We start from the raw sequence: 18281 nt of genomic DNA on the forward strand, positions 1-18281 counted from the left end.
ATGATGAATGATGTCATTTCAATCAACTCTGTATTTAATGTTACTAATTATGAATACATATATATTGTACATCTGTTTATTTGGTGGCTGGCAGAGAGTTAATGGTATAAAATATGTAGTTGGCATCGGGTATAATGTTTATTGCTGAGTCACCTGTACAGTATGATGGTAATTTAATCTGTTGTTGATTTGAAATCCTGTGAAATCAAAGCGATTCCAATGTTCCATGCCTCAGTGGTCCAATGGGCCAGATTCCATCTCAACACAACAACCAAATAAAACAACGTACACCAACCACATCTCCACCATCTGACCCCAGACGCCTGGACACGGAGAAGCACTTCCAGCTGTGTGCGACGTGTGTGTTCAATAATTTAGAATCGACTGTGAAGCTCTTTATAGACGCTCCCTTGATGAAAGGTTCCTGCTGCTCTGCAGAATGAGACGTGTCCCAGCACATGTCTCAGCTTCTGAACGCAGAGTGTGTTCAGTTGTGTTGTGCTGCAGATACAAGGAGATGAACCGGCTCAAGACGCAGCTGACACACAACATCACTTTGTGTTACCTTCAGTGCAGAGCAAAGGAAAACTGCACCGTCAAATTCCACGTTTTCCATCATGAACCTGGGGTCTCGAATGAATCGGCCCACGTTTGGTCACAGAACACCCCCCTCGGGCATTCACACATGGTTTGGACCAGCTGGCCTTAATCCCCTTCAGAGCCAACAGAGTGACTGGTGGGTTTGGTTTGATCTGCGGTCGGTAATATACGGCAAAAGATGTCCACAAACAAATAAACACACACTGACACACACTGACACACGCAGAGGATGAGGGGTTGTCCTTAATCCCAGTGGAGAATAAAGCTGATGGCCGAAGATTACACTGGACCCATCACGTCCGCCAGTGGAGCAGGAAGTCAGCTGGAGAAGCAGGAAGTCAGCATCATGAAGACTCTGTGCAGCAGATCTCAGGCCAGCGAAGACGTTGGCATGTTAGTGTAACAGATGGGAAAGTTCCCCTCGATCACTTTGCTCGCTCAAGATGAAGCGTTTGAACTCGAACAAACGATTCTGTGAGTGACACGAGTGTGAAGGCAGCATCAGACCTGTCACTGTTGTTTCATCGTGTTTGAAGACAGGGGACGACTGGTCTGACTGGGACAGGGTGCAGCTTTGTCCCTGTCTCAGGTGAACCAACAATAAGAGGTCCACATTAGACTCTGCTTCATTTCAACGGGTTAAAAACCAGATGCACATTCTCTCTGTGAAGCTCTGGTTATCATCTTAATAACATCTCCTCTCGTGAATGATCTCTGAGCTGAACCCGAAACATTTCACCGGACAGTGCAGTGATTTAAACGATGGAGAGCCGAAACGTGTGTTGCTCTTTTCATCATAGAACAGAACCTAACTAGAAGAGATCTCTGACCTGTAACGCGCCTCGGAGGATGATTCTGCAGAATGAGATCCAGACGGACGAGCTTCCAGGGACGGATCTGCTTCATCTGGAGCCACACAGCAAATTAAATGGGTTTGGTTTGGACCGGACTGCCAAAGATATTAGTGCTGCTCATTCTGCAGCCGGAGCAAAGTGAAGTAGATTCTAATTAATGAAGAGGACGGGGACATTAAATCAGGACTCTGATTCAGCTTCTCCACGTCTCGTCAGCGATTTGTCAAATTCTGAACGTTTCCTCTCAGACTTCCTTCTGCACTGTTTGCTCCTCATAAATTCTTTTGACACTAGATTGTGAGGTACTGTACATAAAGGAGTAGTATTCTCTTACATGGGTTGCAGTTTTCGCTACTATGGAATTGTATATATCAGTGTTTCATATCATGACAAAGGTAATATTGCATAACCACTAAATTTATTTTTGATATCTGTAATATTATATAATCACTATTTTGATGTATATTAACTTTTCATATCTCTAATGTAACCTATTTATAATGTAAGGTATGTTTTAAATGTTTGATATTGGTATTTAATGTTTGTTTTAAAATGTTTGATGTCAGTATGTATGTCTTAAATGTGGACCCCACTAAAGGAAGCTCTGTCTTAGGGTAGAGCTAAAGGGGATCCTTCTAAATAAACAAATAAATAAACAATAGCTGTTGAAATAAATTTGGATTTTATGGTAAATCCACAGCGAACTGTTTCTCATGTGTTTACAGTTTATTTCTAAAAAGCCTCCCGTGATTCAAACGTCTCGGTATCGTCAGTATTTCATTATTTAAACGTCTGATGTCTGACGTAGAAAGTAGAAATTTCACTTTAGCTACAAAATGATGACGAATGTGTTTTTCTTGGTGAAGCATTTTGTATTCAGTGCAGGTTTTAAAGGTGCAGTGATAATCAAGTTATTGAACTTTTCTGTAGTTGATTCATATTTATGAGGCTGTTTGACAAAAAGAAAAACTTAGAGATAAAAGAAGGAGTGAAGTAAAGATCTGAACACGGACACACGCCCCGAACATACGTGACACTCACATGCAGTTAAGTTACAGTCTGAAATTACCAATTCCCCCAGTCACCTCCTTTTTCTCCTGCTTCCTCAGTGTACTTCCTCTACTCCTCCTTCTCCTCCTCCTCTTCCCTTCATCCGCTCTCTCTCTTTCCAATTACACTCCCCACCTGGTTTTCTTCCCTGTGTTATAAATCAGGTCAACCCAAACAGCTCCCTCCCACTCTGCAGCACTGGGAGCCGGTGACACAGTGGGAAACAGGAACACTTTTCAGATAATCTATGAGTCTTCAGAGGCTCGTTTCACTTCAGGCACGAGACCGTGACCGGAATAACAATGAAAACACAAACGTACAGTTCAGCATTAACAGAAAAATGATCTAACTGTAAACTGTAATGATATGATTCATATCCGGGGGGAAACTTCTTTAACGTACTACGATTCAAATATGGACCAAAAATCTGAATATTGTTAAATATTAACAATTTAAAGCTGAATAAAAATGTAGACAACATGACAGTTGTGAAGCAAAAACATCTGTATCGCCCCCTGGTGTCTGGCTGCAGTATAGGTTAAAAAAAAAAACCATCTCCTCCATGTTAGCAGATGGGACAACCCACTGAGACGTCACCAGCTGGTTTGTGAGCTGCTGGTTTGAAGCCTTAGTTTGCAGAGTGTTTGGGGGGGTGGAGACACCCACCTCCACCTGCCTCCACTGGACGGTGCTTTATGATCTATTTGACTCATCAGCTCTATTGGAGGAGACTTGAAACTAGAGACTGAGACATAAACTCCTGAATGTTTCCTGACGTTATAAAGTGAGAAGTAGAGTCATCTTCTCAGGTGAGTCGCCCTCTGGTGGTCATTACAGAGAAAACAGGTTTCAGGTACATGAACTTTGGCTTCACTTTCCGGACCCGGACTCTACGTCCATTTTTATAACGGTCTGTGGTTATGATTGACAGCTGAGACTGGTGGACAGCATCAACTCCTCTGTCTCTACTGCAGAGACTCCAGATTACAGGTGTGTTCCAGATGCAAGATGGTGGTGCCTGCATCTGACCTGTGTTTGAGATGTGCCGTCCATCTTTACAGTCATATCTATTAGTATGATAATTGACTAAATCCATTCATATCCTGTCCTGCTGATGACTTCTCCTCATGGACACGACATCTTCTAGAATCTGAGAAAACTTTACTTTAAAACATTTAACTTCACAAATGAAACCTGATTTGATAATAGGATGATGATTGGCAGCTGTCTGTCATCACCCATCACAGATCATCTAACAACCAGAGCATGAAACCTCTCACCTGCTCCTCGATGCTATACAACATTTATCATCACAGTGAAAGTCTGAGCTTTATTTACTGCTGCATGAAGACATGAAGAAAACCACAGAGGAGGTAAAGATGGAGGGTTCGTTACTCACCTTATCTCCTTCTGGAAATGAGGGAGGAGGCAAGGATTTCCCTTTGCTCTCTCTCCCTTCCACTCTCTCTCTCTCTCTCTCTCTCTCTCTCTCTCTCTCTCTCTCTCTCTCTCTCTCTCTCTCTCTCTCTCTCTCTCTCTCTCTCTCTCTCTCTCTCTCTCTCTCTCACTCTCTCTCTCGCTAGCTTTTTGGATGCTGGAGTCCCCAGAGCATCAACGCAGAGGGAGAGAGAGAGAGGGTGTGGGGGGGAGAGGGAGGTAGGTTTCTTGATGCAGTCTAGACAAGGTTTGAATACTTATCAGCTCAGTGTGTTTGTGAACAGTATCACAATCAGTGCAGCCTCATCTTTGTGCAACACACACACACACACACACACACACACACACACACACATACACACACACACACACACACACAGAGAGACATATATGTGTTTATTTTATATGAACCCACATCTGTTATGATCTAATTGTCACTTCAGGTCATGAACCCCGACTGAGCGGCTTCACGTTTCACAATTTCAGTTCATCCCACAAAAAACACACAACTGTTCACACTTAAAGTTGTTCATCTCTCATCACGTTTCACCTGCAACACAAACTGTGTTGCTGCATTTATGTAGGCCAACAGTAAAGTGACCACATGTGGCTACAGGGGGCGCTGTTGCTCAGTAGAACTATCATAGTTTTGCTTTAACGTTATTACTACATATAGATTTCTTCTGGTACAACATATAAAATGTGTTTATGATTCTGTGTAAAGGTCAGAATGATGAATTCTCTTCCACAACATTTACAAACCACAGTCTGAGTCATCGGAGGTCAACAGATGGCGCCAGTGTCCCACAAAGAGCAACACTGACCTCTGCTGGTGTAGTCTGGCATATAGGTTGGGGGGGAATAAGTATTGTGTGAGAGAAAATACAACATTTATATTATATTAATATAGAAACAGGCCTTATAATAAACATGTTAATAAACCTGTTGTTGTTTATGTCCTAACACGTCTGTTTACCTTCGTTTCACTTGTTTTTCTTCTACTTGTTTTTGGTCTGAGGTTGAGTTAAGTTTTATGTGTTTTTCAATAAGATTATCACTATCATTAATAAACCTGCATGTACAGCAAAATGATCTGCTCATTACAGAAATAGCTTTTGGTTCAGAGCAGCTTTCTGAAATACAGATTTTGGAAGAAGCCTCTCAAGAAAAGCACAAATTATATTGAAGATACTTTATAAAAACAACTGTTCATTAATAGTTGTTTGATTTAATTATCTTACAACTTGCTAGTGTCATATATTTCTTTGGTTTTAATTTCTTCAGCAGATAGAACTTATGAAATACTAACTACGTTTGATCCTGTAGTAAAATCATAAAAAAGACCCAACACCTGAATCTCAAATTCTGACATCAAGTCTTTATTTTTCACTTGTTACTTGATCAGTACATAGACAGAGACAGTTTACCTTGTATATGTATTAATATATATTTAAACTTAACGGTACTTAATGACAACAACGCAGCGCTTCCCCTCCCGATAGAAACAAGCCCACAGGGAAGACCCCCCCTCCCGCCCAATATGAAACACAATCCAGACGAGGAACAGAAACAGAACTTATTGCTCTATACAAATCATCATAATGTTAGTAAGAAGAAAAGAAGCAGTACACGAGAACCAATATCATTATATCAAGATGAGGTTACATCCTATGTTTGAAAAAGAGGAACTCCGAGGGAAGAGGAACGGAATCGAAGTCGATGTTCACGATACAGTTGCGTTAAGAGTTAAAGCGTCCGGCTCAGGTGACCTGCTCTCTAAATAAAAGTATCTACAAGTGCAAGGAGGACTGAGGTCGACACAAACTGATCCAGAAACAGCTTACAGGCGGTGAGGACTTTCAAAATAAAGCGCGAAGCAGTACGTGACTACGTGGAGACGTTTAGGAGGAGCAGGGTTTTCATGTACAGGGTCAAGGGTCAAAGATGTGGGGGGGGAAGAGGACAATACTGTACAGCACTTCATTAAGGGGACAAAGTACATTCAGGAGCCCCCCCCCCCCCCCCCCCATGCAGATTGAATATAAGCTGAGTTAGATGGTAGAAAATATTCAAACTATTACCATTTACAAACTGCGCTACATGCAAACTTCAGTGTTGGTGAAATGAGGAATGACTGTTTTAATCAGACCAGTATCCTCCCATTATCATTATCATCATCATCATCATCATCATCTTCATCCTCATCATCATCTTCATCTTCATCCTCATCTTCATTATCATCTCCGTTCCACATTTTTCAGTTTCACGCTTCGACAAAAAAATAAAAATCACATTCTTTCTCTTTGACATTCATCCTGTTCTACAGAATCTCTCTCTCTCTCTCTCTCTCTCTCCCTCTCTCTCTCTCTCTCTCTCTCTCTCTGTGTTGTGGGAACAAACTCTCCTCCACATCTCTGGCGCCCCCTGGTGCACGGAAACAGCACAAACACCAGCGCTACTTTAGAAAGTGACTTCAGCTGATAGCCCTTTATGGTGGCGGCCGGCTTGCCTGTGAGAGGCGGGGCACCTTGTGAATTGGGTTTTTTGGCAGTTGGGGGGTGTGGGAGGGGTCGTCGGCTGGGGGTTGCCCTACATTCCGAACTTGGCGCCCAAATGGCTCCAAAAAAGCCCCGCCCCTTACAGGCCGCCTCAGGCAAGCGCGCACCTCAGCGATTGGAGGCTCCGCCCCCTTTCTGACAGGGGACCAAAGGGTGTTTTGGTAAAAGGGGAAACAGTTGAAGGGGACAGGGGGGGGGGGGGGGACATGAACACAGACGTTACCTGGGGACGCCAACTCTGAACGCCACGGACGAGGGGGTCCAGTGTTAAAACAGACAGCACCGCACGGCTTCACTAGATCTACACACATGTACTGCACAACACGCTAAGCACAGAGACACTCCTACTGGTGAATTCTATGAAAGCTTGTATGTGATGTTTCCTCTTTGGCTGCGTTCCCTTTCAGAGTCCAGCTCCGTGTAGTTTCTGTTTGGACACAGAAACACTCACACACTGATGATGGTTCATGACTCTACTTGACTTGGTGCTGATGGAAGACGCTGCACTAAAGCTGCTACTACTCAGATACTAGACTGCCCCACGATGTCACATTCACATGCATATACATGTTCATTAATAGTTATTCTATTCTACACTCATGTAGTGGACTTTCTAAGAAATGATGACACACATCTTAAAGCTGCACTCGACAACACAACACTAATCCAGTAAAAACGTTAAAATTGAGTTGTAAAATTATCAGAATGTGTCATGTTCCAATTAGTGTGAATAAGATTAACTTCTATGTGATGGTCCCACTTTGTAATTTAATATCAAACATACATTAGACTGAATATTCATATTTATAATTCATTGGAATGGAAGCAGTTCACAGATTGTCAGGTGGACGTTAGCTGAGCTGCCTGGTGGTGAAATGTACGACTTGTGGTTTCCTGTCACGACATAAGAAGAAGTTCCAGAACAAACTTATCAAACACGATTATTCTCTAAATCTATATTTGTAATACGTAAAGTGTTTACGAAGATTAAATAGGTCCGTCCATTTCCTCCATGTCAGTCGTACACCTGTATCACACGTGTGGAAACACTCACACGCTTCATATTCTAACACAACTTTACAATTGTATGATATGAAATCTGACCACATGCAGCTGGAAATCAGTGTGTGAAGCTACTCAGGCTAATTTATCTCCTCTAAGAACTACAGGTGCACTGGACTACGATTGGCTGCGCTCTGCCGTCTGTCACACTCTGGACACGCCCCCCCCCCCCCCCTTATGCTCACCTGTCACGTGGAGAGAGATACACAACACAGAGAGAGAAACTCACACTTCTGTAAAACAGCAACAACAACAACAACAACAACAACATATATTGCTCGAAACTCTTTCTTTGTCAACTCCCTGAAAAGATAACTCCTCCTCCTCATCCCTCACTTTCACGTACTCACACCACATTGTGAACAGCAGCTCCAGGTCACATGATGCTTTGTTGACTGTTGACAGGCAGGGGGGGGTGGGGGGGTGGGGGGCGCGGCTAGAAGGGACGCAGGCAACGAATGAGGAGACAATTAGCAAACACAAGAACAAAAACAGTTGCCCATATTGTGATGGGAAACGCGAGGGGGGAGTTGAAGTGGATATTCATAAGGTGTGTGTGGGGGGGGGGGTTAGTAGTAATACATACGATATTATACAGTGGGGTTGGGGGGGAGAAGATGGCCGACAGAGAGAGCTGTCTCAATTCTGTCTCCTTCACATCTAAAAACAACACCTCCCCATCTCCCCCACCTCCCCTCCTCTCTCCACCCCTCCCCCCCCCTCCCTCCCTCCTTCCACGGCCCTTCAGCAGGACACCTCCATGGTGTGGGTGACCGGGCCCACCCCCTCGGTGCTGTCGGAGTGGGTGCAGGCCCGAGAGCGCGACCCGTCGATGGAGCTGGCGCTGGTCAGGGAGGCCGTCCTGGAGCGCACCAGGCGGGTCATACTGGCGGAGGGCACTGGGAAGGAAGAGGGGGAGGGGAAAACATGGGGGGGGGGGGGGGGGAGCAGAGATAAAAATAGATTAGCATCACGTTTTTTTAGAAAGATGAAAAAAAAAGAAGTGAGATCAGTTGATGTCGGAGAGATGTGGGGAGTTCATGCTAATGAGAACTAAAGAGTAACTGGTTTCTGCTGCTGGTGAGACGCTGCTTCGTTCAACTGGGACTCGACTGGTTCGGTCTCTGAAGGCGTTAGTGTCTCCACAAGCAGACACAGGAACATGCTGGAGAAACTCTGGGATCACTTTGTACAGTTTAATATATCCGTTATGGAATTGTATTAAAGTACACATCAATATTAGTCAAGTCGTGAATTGTGTTGAGTTTAGAACGAAGCCTGAAGCTCGATGAACTGATCCAGGCTCTGATTATGTTCAGGTTAAATCTGAGCAAAAAGGTAAAAATTTTAATAATTCATCCAATAGAAATGTATTAACATTATATTCATAAATTTAACACAAGTGACATAGCTGCCGTTACGTGAGTTATGGAATGTTTACACCCTAACTTTCTGAATATGTGCCTTAATACTTTATGATAAAAAGAAGAGACATGAAATTCTCATTATATAATATGATCTTTAACTTTTCAAGTTGAATGAGCATATTAAAGGACCTATATTGAGAGTTCATTCTTTTAACAAGTCTATAGCTATTCATTTGTATATGTTGACAATCATTCTAAAGTCAGGAGGCTCCAAGTTAACTGAAGGCCATGCAAAGAGCGGTACTGGAGATGTGATGGTAAAGGAATGGGGGGGGGGGAGAGTAAAGACAGTTTATTTTTCCATGGGAGGAAAAATTATTTTTGATGAAACAAAGATGGGCAAACATAAAGATTCCATAACAGCCCCAAAAATAGTGTATTAGTTGCAAAAATTAAAGATCAACATAAATTCCAAAATGCCAATATCATCCAACAGGGCAGCAATAAGAGGTCAGAGGTGAAGGGGGGAGGAGGAAGTACCTGGCCCTCCACTCAACCTCCGATCCTTCACATAAGCGACTGAGAGAACAGGGCAAGGGAGACAGAGCAGGATTAACACAACTCGTATTCTGTCACCACACACAGAACAACTTCCACTGAAATGAATGTACAGACTTGTGTCGACCGCAGAAACTAGGACCACTGTGTACATTTCCACCATGATCCAAAATTAAGTTAAATCTTTTTACCCCCTAAAAGTGTCTCAAATCGGCGTGGGGGGGGGGGGGGAGGTGGCGTTTAGACGATATCTCACTTCCATGTCGAGAGCAACGTGTTATATCAGCCGCTGAATCGCAGCAATAGTTATAAAAATCTGTTTCCTTAACTCTGGTGTTATGAATAATCTTTGTCACTCGTGCTGACGCTAAGTCACTAACAGCGTGATTTACGTCTCCTACATGTTTACTGTTTTTCTAGTGCTGCTACATTTATGAATAGATTTTCCATTATACCATCTAAATGTGCCAAACTGTCCGAATCATATTTGTCCCACTGCAGTCTCTAAACACTTATCAGTCGAAAACATCCATAAAGTTTTTCCCATCCTCTGCACACTTATGTTTAAAATCCTTTAATGTCACTTTCTCTTGGCTGCAGCATGCACACTATTCCCAGAAGGCATTGTTGTTGTATAGTATTGCGCATTACCGCCCCCTGGTGGATGTGAGAGGAACAGCATGTAGCCATATGTCAGCACTCACACCTGGTTTTCAGATCACGGTGGAAATGCATCCGAACGACAGCCTGCAGGAATGTTTTAGTTCCTTGAATAAGATCCAGCTACTTTTGGTCGAGACCTCTCACTCACAGAGCACAGTTGTGGTTCTAGATACTTACTGTAGCCCATTCCCTGCAGGAAGTACTTGAAGGCTTCGGTCAGCTTTCCAGGCTGGAAAACAACACGTCACAGTTTTCATTAGATCGGACAGTTTAACATGATGCCTTCAGGGTCCGTCTGGATTCTGATTATAGGTTTCATTTGATTGTGCGACAGCCTGTTGAGTGTGTGTTGCTGTTTGTTGGTGTGTTACCTGTGTGAGCTGGGGGAGTCCACCAGAATCGGCCATCTGCCACAACAGGAGAAACAAGCTCACAAATTCAGATTGACACCCTTTCTTGGTTAGTCTCTGTCGATTAACTTTTCCTTCTGAGAAGCAGAATATGAGGATTTATAACCATCTATGACAGATTTTAGGCAAATCCCTGAAATGAGTGTCTTTCTATCAGCAGAGCATTTACTACAGCTACCGACACAGTTACCATAGACACAAAACCATCTGCCAAGGCCACATTCTATCACAAAAAGCACTTGGTATTATTTTTGTGTGCACACGAGAGACCGTTTGTTCCCGTGTTCTGATTAATATGAGATTGGATTCATTGTCTCTGGAGTCCACACATTAATCGAAACATGGCAACTAATTAATCTCTTTCTAAATTGGTTTGATTTGATTCAGAGACGAACTATCACCATGTTTACGTGCTCATGTTGTTAATGGTTGATCTGGACAAACGGTTAAATCGTCACATTTGGTGATTTAAATTTAAGAAAAATAAAAATCTAAAACGTCAACAGGTTCTGTGTGGATGTGCAGCAGCTGCAGGAGAAACCATTACACCGGGACGAACCATTACCTTCAGGAAGGTGGTGTTGGTCGGATCCAGTTTGGAGTTGCACTCAACCTGGAAAAAACAACGACAGAAATGAATAAGCAAAAAAATAAACTGATACAGAGACAAGAAGCCTGATGATGTGTTGAAGTTAGAGATCCTCAGGACGTAGATGTGGATGTTATTGTTTGATTATATGAGTGTGTGTGTGTGTGACCCAGATACTGCAGTGAGCTGCAGAGATGAGTCACTGCTGCAGCCAATAACACAGCCGTACTGTTAACACACACACACACACACACACACACAGACACACAAACACACACAGGCACAGACACAGGCACAGACACACAGCGTCATTCACACACAGACTTTGTTTTTCCTCTCTGTGTGTGTTTGCATGCAAACATGAATAAAGCAAATGCACGTTTGTCTGTTTTCTCTGATTTGTGCTCATAACGTCTGGATGCAGATTCAGATTCAAGTCGGATAATAATTGAAAATCTCCTGCCTGAGGAGCAGGAGACGTAAACACTGTGTGTGTGTTTTGGATTTAAATGACGTCTCTGAACGGATTCGTCTGCGATGCCAGAGGAAACAACACAAATTCACAACTGCTCCTATCGGCGGGTATGAAACATTAACCTGACCTCCATCTGTCACATGCAATAAAACAACCTCTGTCACCGCTCTGTGGCTCCCTATCTCTCCATCTTTCTCTCTTTCCGAGAGGTTTACAACAACATCCCCCCCCCCCCCCCCCCCCCCCTCTGCACCTCCGTCCCATCCCTCCTGCAAACATGCAGAAGATGAACTGGTGCCGAAGCACAAATATCTGGGCCACTTGAAAGTATAACGCTAGAGACAGAGCGTCCCGGCCTCACGGGAACAGCAACACATACACACAAATGGATACACACACACACACACAGATGGACACACACACACACACAGATTGACACAGACAGACTGGAAACAGACACACACTGTGTGGGTGAACCAGGTCTGTCGAGCTGAATGAGGACAAACAGTCTCTGTGAGGATTCACAAAACACTGAGCAGAGGAAGAGGAAGAGGAGGGGGAGGAAGAGTTCAGTGTTTCTCAGAGAGACGATCACCAAGAAGGAAGAAGGAGTGAATTAAAGAAGAAGGTAAATGAGAAGGACCACCAGGGGGCGCTGGTGAAACAGAGCTCCAGCCTGAGGAGACAAGAAAAGGAGAAGAAGGACTCACCACTCCTTCCTCAGCCGGAGCGTTGTCTCCTACCACCAGCATCGTGGGACACCTGCAGGAGAACAGCGGCCATGTTGGATTTGATGGAGGATCATTTCATTTAAGATTTACTGGTTTAGATTTTTGGGGCTAAAGAAAATTATGATTCTTCTCATTATTTCTGAGTGTCGCAGGTTTTCAGGTCGTTTGCTCGTCACAATGTTATATTAGATTTTGATTGTTTTTATTATTTTATTGCTTTTAACCAGGTATTTGGTCTTTAATGCTTTATTTTACACATTGTCTTGTTAAATAGTTGTTTTGTTTATGTAGGAAATAATATCATCAATGATAAAAATCAATGACTTCTTTACCAGAACCAGAAAACAACCAACAACTCACTTCAGGGTCTTGGCGTTGATCACCGTCCCGCTGCGATTCATCTCCAGGTCCCTGCGACTGAAGGAGCAGACATCATGATGACAAGATGAACTGTGTGTGTGTGTGTGTGTGTGTGTGTGTGTGTCTGTGTGTGTCTGTGTGTGTGTGTGTGTGTGTGTGTGTGTGTGTCTCTCCACCTGTTGTACATGTTCCAGAAGAGCTGCAGGTTGAACAGGTTGACTGTGTTGTTGATCTGTTGTCGGTAGCTCTGCACCAGCTCTGTGTTGTTCATCAGCTCCTCCTGCACACACACACACACACACACACACACACACACACACACACACACACACACACAAAATGTCAGTTTCCCGTTTGTACCCTCAAAATTATGAAAACTGAAACAACTGAGTCCATTTTTCTCTGTGGACCGTGAACGCACCTGACTGAAGAGATGTGGCAGCACCACATCCGGCAGCGCGCTGGTCAGACCTGACAGCTGAGGAGAGACAACAGGGAGATTATTACCATGAGGAATCGAACGGTCGGGCTTGATCCGTGAGCTGTGAGAGGCGAGCACCTTGGTGGTGGCCCAGTCGATCCATCCTTTGCCATTGGGGTCGATGTTGAGCAGAACCAAACCCTCCACCAGGTCGGGGAAGATCAGCTGAGAGCAGAGAACACAGACCGATTCAGATGATATCAAATCTAAATATTAAATTCATATCTTTAGAGGATCATTTAGAAGATATGTGGTTTGATCGGACTCACAGCGAACTTGGCCAGAACGTAAGCTCCGGCTCCAACTCCGATCCCAACGATGCTCTTAAATCTAAAAACATCATTGATCCATTAGACGCCGTGTTTTAAAAGTGAAGGAAACACTCTGATGCTCGATGTTACAGAATGTTGATGGTGGACAGAGACACGGATTTATGTATAACAATAACAATAAGATTCGATTGGTGTCACCAGATCTTAAATGTGTGTTCTTTGTGTAAAGTGTGTGAAATTAAACATTTGAATTTAAAAGCGAGGAGCACAAACCCAAAGTGCTGCACCACAGTCGGCAACATCCCGGCCAACTGGTCCATGGTGGGATACAGGTACCTGCAGGGAGACAATATACATGATGACATTAAGATCATAAAGACAACATTAAAGAAGAAGACAAAGAAGAAGAAGAAGAAGAAGCAGAAGAAGAAGAAGAAGAAGAAGAAGAAGAAGAAGAAGAAGAAGAAGAAGAAGAAGAAGAAGAAGAAGAAGAAGAAGAAGAAGAAGAAGAAGAAGAAGAGTTCAGGCTCCTTTACCCCTGGGGCATCTGAGACGCTCCGACCTGCTGCCCCGGGGCGTCCACGTGACAGACCACAAAGTGCTTGGTGATCTCCTGCATGTCCTCGTTGTTGAAGAAGGAGTTGAAGCACAGTTTGTCTGTCGGAGAGCGGGGGAGGGAGGAAAGGAATCAAGGGAGTCAGTCAGAGGCCGGAGGAAGGACAGAGGAAGTGCAGCTGTTAACAGAGATCAGCAAAGATGTCGTCTGGATCTAAAACGTAATAAACTACCATTTGACTTAAATCTCTTTTCCCCCAACAACCCCCCCCCCCCCCCCCGAGGATTCCTCTCCCTAACGAGCTCCATGTCCTGAACCAGTTCAAACTCAGTAGAGTGAACTCTGACGTCACATGTTCGATACTTGTCTCTGCAGATGTCCCACTTTCCGCCCGTGTGCGTCAGACTCGTTGTGTCCTCTGGTTGAGTGGCGTTAATCAATTGGACCAATGGACACGACAACTGGGTCAGAGGTCGACGACCCAGAGGCGGTGACCTCTCCCTCTGTGCCACAGCGCCACCTGAGGGCCGAGGGGAGAAGTTCCTCCCACCACGATTGTGCTGAATCATCGGCGAGATGAAGTCTGCACCGTGACCTACTTCCTGCTTTTGGATTTTTCTTTCTCCCTCTCCGACTAATCCTCCGGTTCTCTCTCTCCTCTTCTTCTGTTTTTGTTCTCCTCCTCTTCCTCCCGTCAGTTTCGGGGCCACGACCTCTTTTCCTTCTCCTTCAATCATCCTCCTCTCCCCGACACTCTTCTAATCTCTTCTTCTCTTTTTCACTCCCCTCTTCTCTCCGGTTCCTTTTATCTTTACCTCTGTGTTTCCTCTGCTGGGCCGTCTGCCGTTTGGACTCATTTTAAATTCATCTTTTCAGTGGAAACATTAAGATTTAAAAACCATTTTCCCTTCTCTGAGTTCCCGCTCCGTCCTGTAAATGCAGCAGAGTCGAGTGATTTATCGCCTGCTCATGAATATTAATAACCTCAAGGTGCTGCAGCGAACACAACTTGGACACTGAGCTAATTCTGAGCTATGTGACTTCATTCTATACTTCCCTGTGTTTGCATCGTGAATTCAATCTGTTCTAAATAAGATGCATAATCGTTTTATTGAAATCCCAAATTTGCAGTTTTTGGATCAGCTCCCGTCCCTGACATGGAATCCTCCAAACCCCCCCCCCCCCCCCATCCCCCCCCCCCCCCCCCCCCATCCCCGTCCCTGTCCCACCTCCACCCGTCAGTGCTGCATTGCTGCCGGCCGCGCCCCCCCTCCCTCTGCAGGATGTTTTTCTGACCTACATTTCATCGATGACTCTCGCACTCAACCCGTTCCTTTGCATCCTCGTCTCCTTGTCTCCTCGTCTCCTCGTCTCCTCGTCTCCTCGTCTCCTCTCTTCTATTTCGGTCGCAGCCCTTTTCTATGTCTCGTTGATTTTGTTCTAATCTCCTCCTCCTCTGATTTTCTGCACATCTGTCCGTCCTCTCCTCTTCACATGGATTTATGTTGTATTATCCCTCCCTTTATTAAATCACTGCTGACTCAGAGTGTACAGAGTGTTGGCAGGCGGAGCTCTGGCCTTTTACAATTTACCACAGAGATGATTTTATAACCACAACACCAGAGTGTTTGTCTTTGTGTAGTGGTTACACAATCAATGAAATCAGTTGTGATTAAATTAACTTTAAACCCTTCAGTCTCTCAGATGCAGGAAAATGGGACGAAACCGAAACTGAGCTGAAATTATTTTAAACTTCATGACTCATTTGTCACTTGTCTCTTTTAATTGTGTGAAGTTGGTGACAACGACGATAACAGGTGTGTGTCTGTCGGTGTGTGTGTGTGTGTGTGTGTGTCTGTGTGTTGGCAGAGTGAAGGCAGGGAGGGAAAGTGTTGCACGGATGCCAATTATCACCTCTGTCACGAGCAGAAACACCTTACACAACAACCTGGAACATCTCGACACACACATACACGCACACAGACACACACTCCTCTACTCACGGTTCAGCCCCACATCGTGGTAGGTGAGGATCGCAGGCTTGTTCCCTTTGGGCGCACCGCGGATAACCACATGCAGCATCCCATAAGGAGTCTCGACATCATGTTCCTGTGAAACACAAAGAACATTCTCACCTGGGGCTTCACACACACACAGACACACACACATGTTCTCACACAGAGCCGTGAGCCCTGATCTCTTTATTTTATTCCTTTAATTTTATCCTCTGGACTGTTCTTCATTAATCTTCTTCTGCAGGAGCTCGAGTGGAGACGTGAACCAGGTTGTAATTTATGGGACATTAATTGACTTAAGAGGCGATAACTCAAGAGTAAAAGATTTCAAATGTGAATAATAAAAATAATTATTAAAATAAAGACGCAAGAATGAAATATAACCTGGAGTGACAGAGCCTTTTCCATTCTAACAAATGTAAAGTGTCTTTGAATATTGTTAAAAGTCAGATATGAATGAAATGAATGTGATCGTCTGATAATTAAACATGATGAAGATGAATCTGCAGCTGGAGTCACTCACATCTGGAAATTAAAACTGTTTTGATTCATTCACGTAGGAACAAAGGATTTTCTTTTTTCTAATACGAGGTTTTGGAAAGAGAGAGAGATCAGTTAAAGCAAATCCCAGTGACTCCTGACCTGGGATCAGTGTTACACAACTTCCTCTTTTGTTTCCTGTTCGTTTCTCTCCTGCAGCTCAATCATCAAATAAAGGAAACAAATTTAAGCTGATGTTTCACAGAAAATCTGTAAAATCGTTTCCAAAGACTTTTTTCCACAAATGACTTTAATCTTCAGGTTTTTTTTGTCCTTCACAGACGAGACATGATCTTTAATAAACACAAAGAGCGAAGAAATGTAGAAAAGTATATGAGTCATAAACACGACGGCTGTTTAGATGTCAGAGAAAAACAACGAAGGGAAATGACAAATTACAAATCTGTGGAGACATCTCACGTCTTCTGTCAAAATGTGATGAGTCATCAGACCAACAGTGACGCAGCAGATTCATTTTACCTGAATAACATTTATAACATATAATTAAATATGTATATCATGTAACTTTACACAAGATTCATAACCAAAATATCCCAGATATAAATTTTAAAGAACAATGGAGGAATTTTATTCAAACAGCCACAACAAAAATAAATGTAAATATCGTAGAAGTTAATTCAGGACTTGCTGATTTGTTGTTGTTGTTTTTCACTGCTCGTGATTCAGAATTCTCTTTTTGTTCTGACCCACATTTTGTCTGCGTTCGCTGGTCAGAGGCAGACAAACTCAAAATGGAGGAAGGAGATATGTGGCACCCCGAGCTGCGTATTGTAGCTGCACACACACACACACACAGATGTACACACACACAAACACAAACACACACAGTTTTTATTCCGCCTGCTTTTAGGGGCAGTGAAGCTTTCGCTGCTGATTCTGACACTTGTGTCTATTTACACTGATCCAACACACACTCACACGTCGGCAGCACAGAAACAAACAGTGCTCATTTCACTCGGCTGCCAAAACTCAGCCTGATCCTCCCGGGGGGGGGGGGGGGGGGGGGCATCGTCATGCATCAGACGGACGTGACCAGTTAATCCAGGAAGATTATCTCTTTATTATCTCTCTGTTAATTCAGCATCAACATGCGTGTTATCTGCAATCAGCTCTAATTTGGGGCCACGACTCACAGCCTCAGCGGCCGGACCCTGGGAAATATGAGGTGACCTGATGACCTTCACACCTCCAGAGAAAAGACACACAACATCTGTCTGTGGGGGGGTGGGGGGGGGGGGGGGGTAAACCAGGTTTCAATATAAGAAACTGCTTCTGTTCATTTCCTTTAATTCCTTTTGTGTGATTTATTTTACTTTGCAAATCACACGAGCTGCACACCTCATATAATCCTCCCCTTCCTCATAAACAGCTTCACTCGTCCTCTTCAAGGCTGAGAACATGGATGATAACAAAGATGGATCAACACCTCCTTCACACAGACACACAGACACACAAAGACACACACACGTGTTTATCTGCAGACACACACTGCAGTGGCACGTTGCTGCACTGCACAGCATCTGTTTACATGCCTTAGTGTGTCAGTGGGCCATGGATGAAGGACCGACCCCTGATCTGACACTGACGCTGCAGTTTCTTCATCTCATCATCATCGTCATCATCAGACAAAGATGAAGACATTTATTCTGACTCATTCCACACCAGATTCCAGATATTTTTTT

The 18281-nt window shown here is 43.9% G+C and overlaps 1 protein-coding gene across 14 annotated transcripts in view; it reads right to left on the reverse strand.

Annotated features, from left to right (window-relative positions):
- Nucleotides 1–5299: 5299 nt before the first annotated feature.
- The window catches only part of ndrg4 (NDRG family member 4), a 31208-nt gene continuing 18226 nt past the window's right edge, over nucleotides 5300–18281 (reverse strand). For 7 of the 14 annotated variants that reach the window (XM_062389122.1, XM_062389118.1, XM_062389125.1 and 4 more), the window contains 13 exons: nucleotides 16027–16132; nucleotides 14004–14124; nucleotides 13741–13803; nucleotides 13465–13525; nucleotides 13136–13360; nucleotides 12891–12994; nucleotides 12715–12771; nucleotides 12334–12385; nucleotides 11125–11172; nucleotides 10521–10556; nucleotides 10327–10378; nucleotides 9469–9507; nucleotides 5300–8460 (listed from right to left, as the gene is read on the reverse strand). In XM_062389122.1, the coding sequence (XP_062245106.1) occupies nucleotides 8306–8460; nucleotides 9469–9507; nucleotides 10327–10378; nucleotides 10521–10556; nucleotides 11125–11172; nucleotides 12334–12385; nucleotides 12715–12771; nucleotides 12891–12994; nucleotides 13136–13360; nucleotides 13465–13525; nucleotides 13741–13803; nucleotides 14004–14124; nucleotides 16027–16132 (1119 nt within the window). In that variant the 3' untranslated portion in view covers nucleotides 5300–8305. The remainder of the gene's footprint in view (nucleotides 8461–9468; nucleotides 9508–10326; nucleotides 10379–10520; nucleotides 10557–11124; nucleotides 11173–12333; nucleotides 12386–12714; nucleotides 12772–12890; nucleotides 12995–13135; nucleotides 13361–13464; nucleotides 13526–13740; nucleotides 13804–14003; nucleotides 14125–16026; nucleotides 16133–18281) is intronic. The other 7 variants (XM_062389129.1, XM_062389119.1, XM_062389127.1 and 4 more) reach the window with 3 other exon arrangements.

This window comes from Platichthys flesus, chromosome 6 (genome assembly GCF_949316205.1).
Source record: "Platichthys flesus chromosome 6, fPlaFle2.1, whole genome shotgun sequence".
Taxonomy (NCBI): Eukaryota; Metazoa; Chordata; class Actinopteri; order Pleuronectiformes; family Pleuronectidae; genus Platichthys; species Platichthys flesus.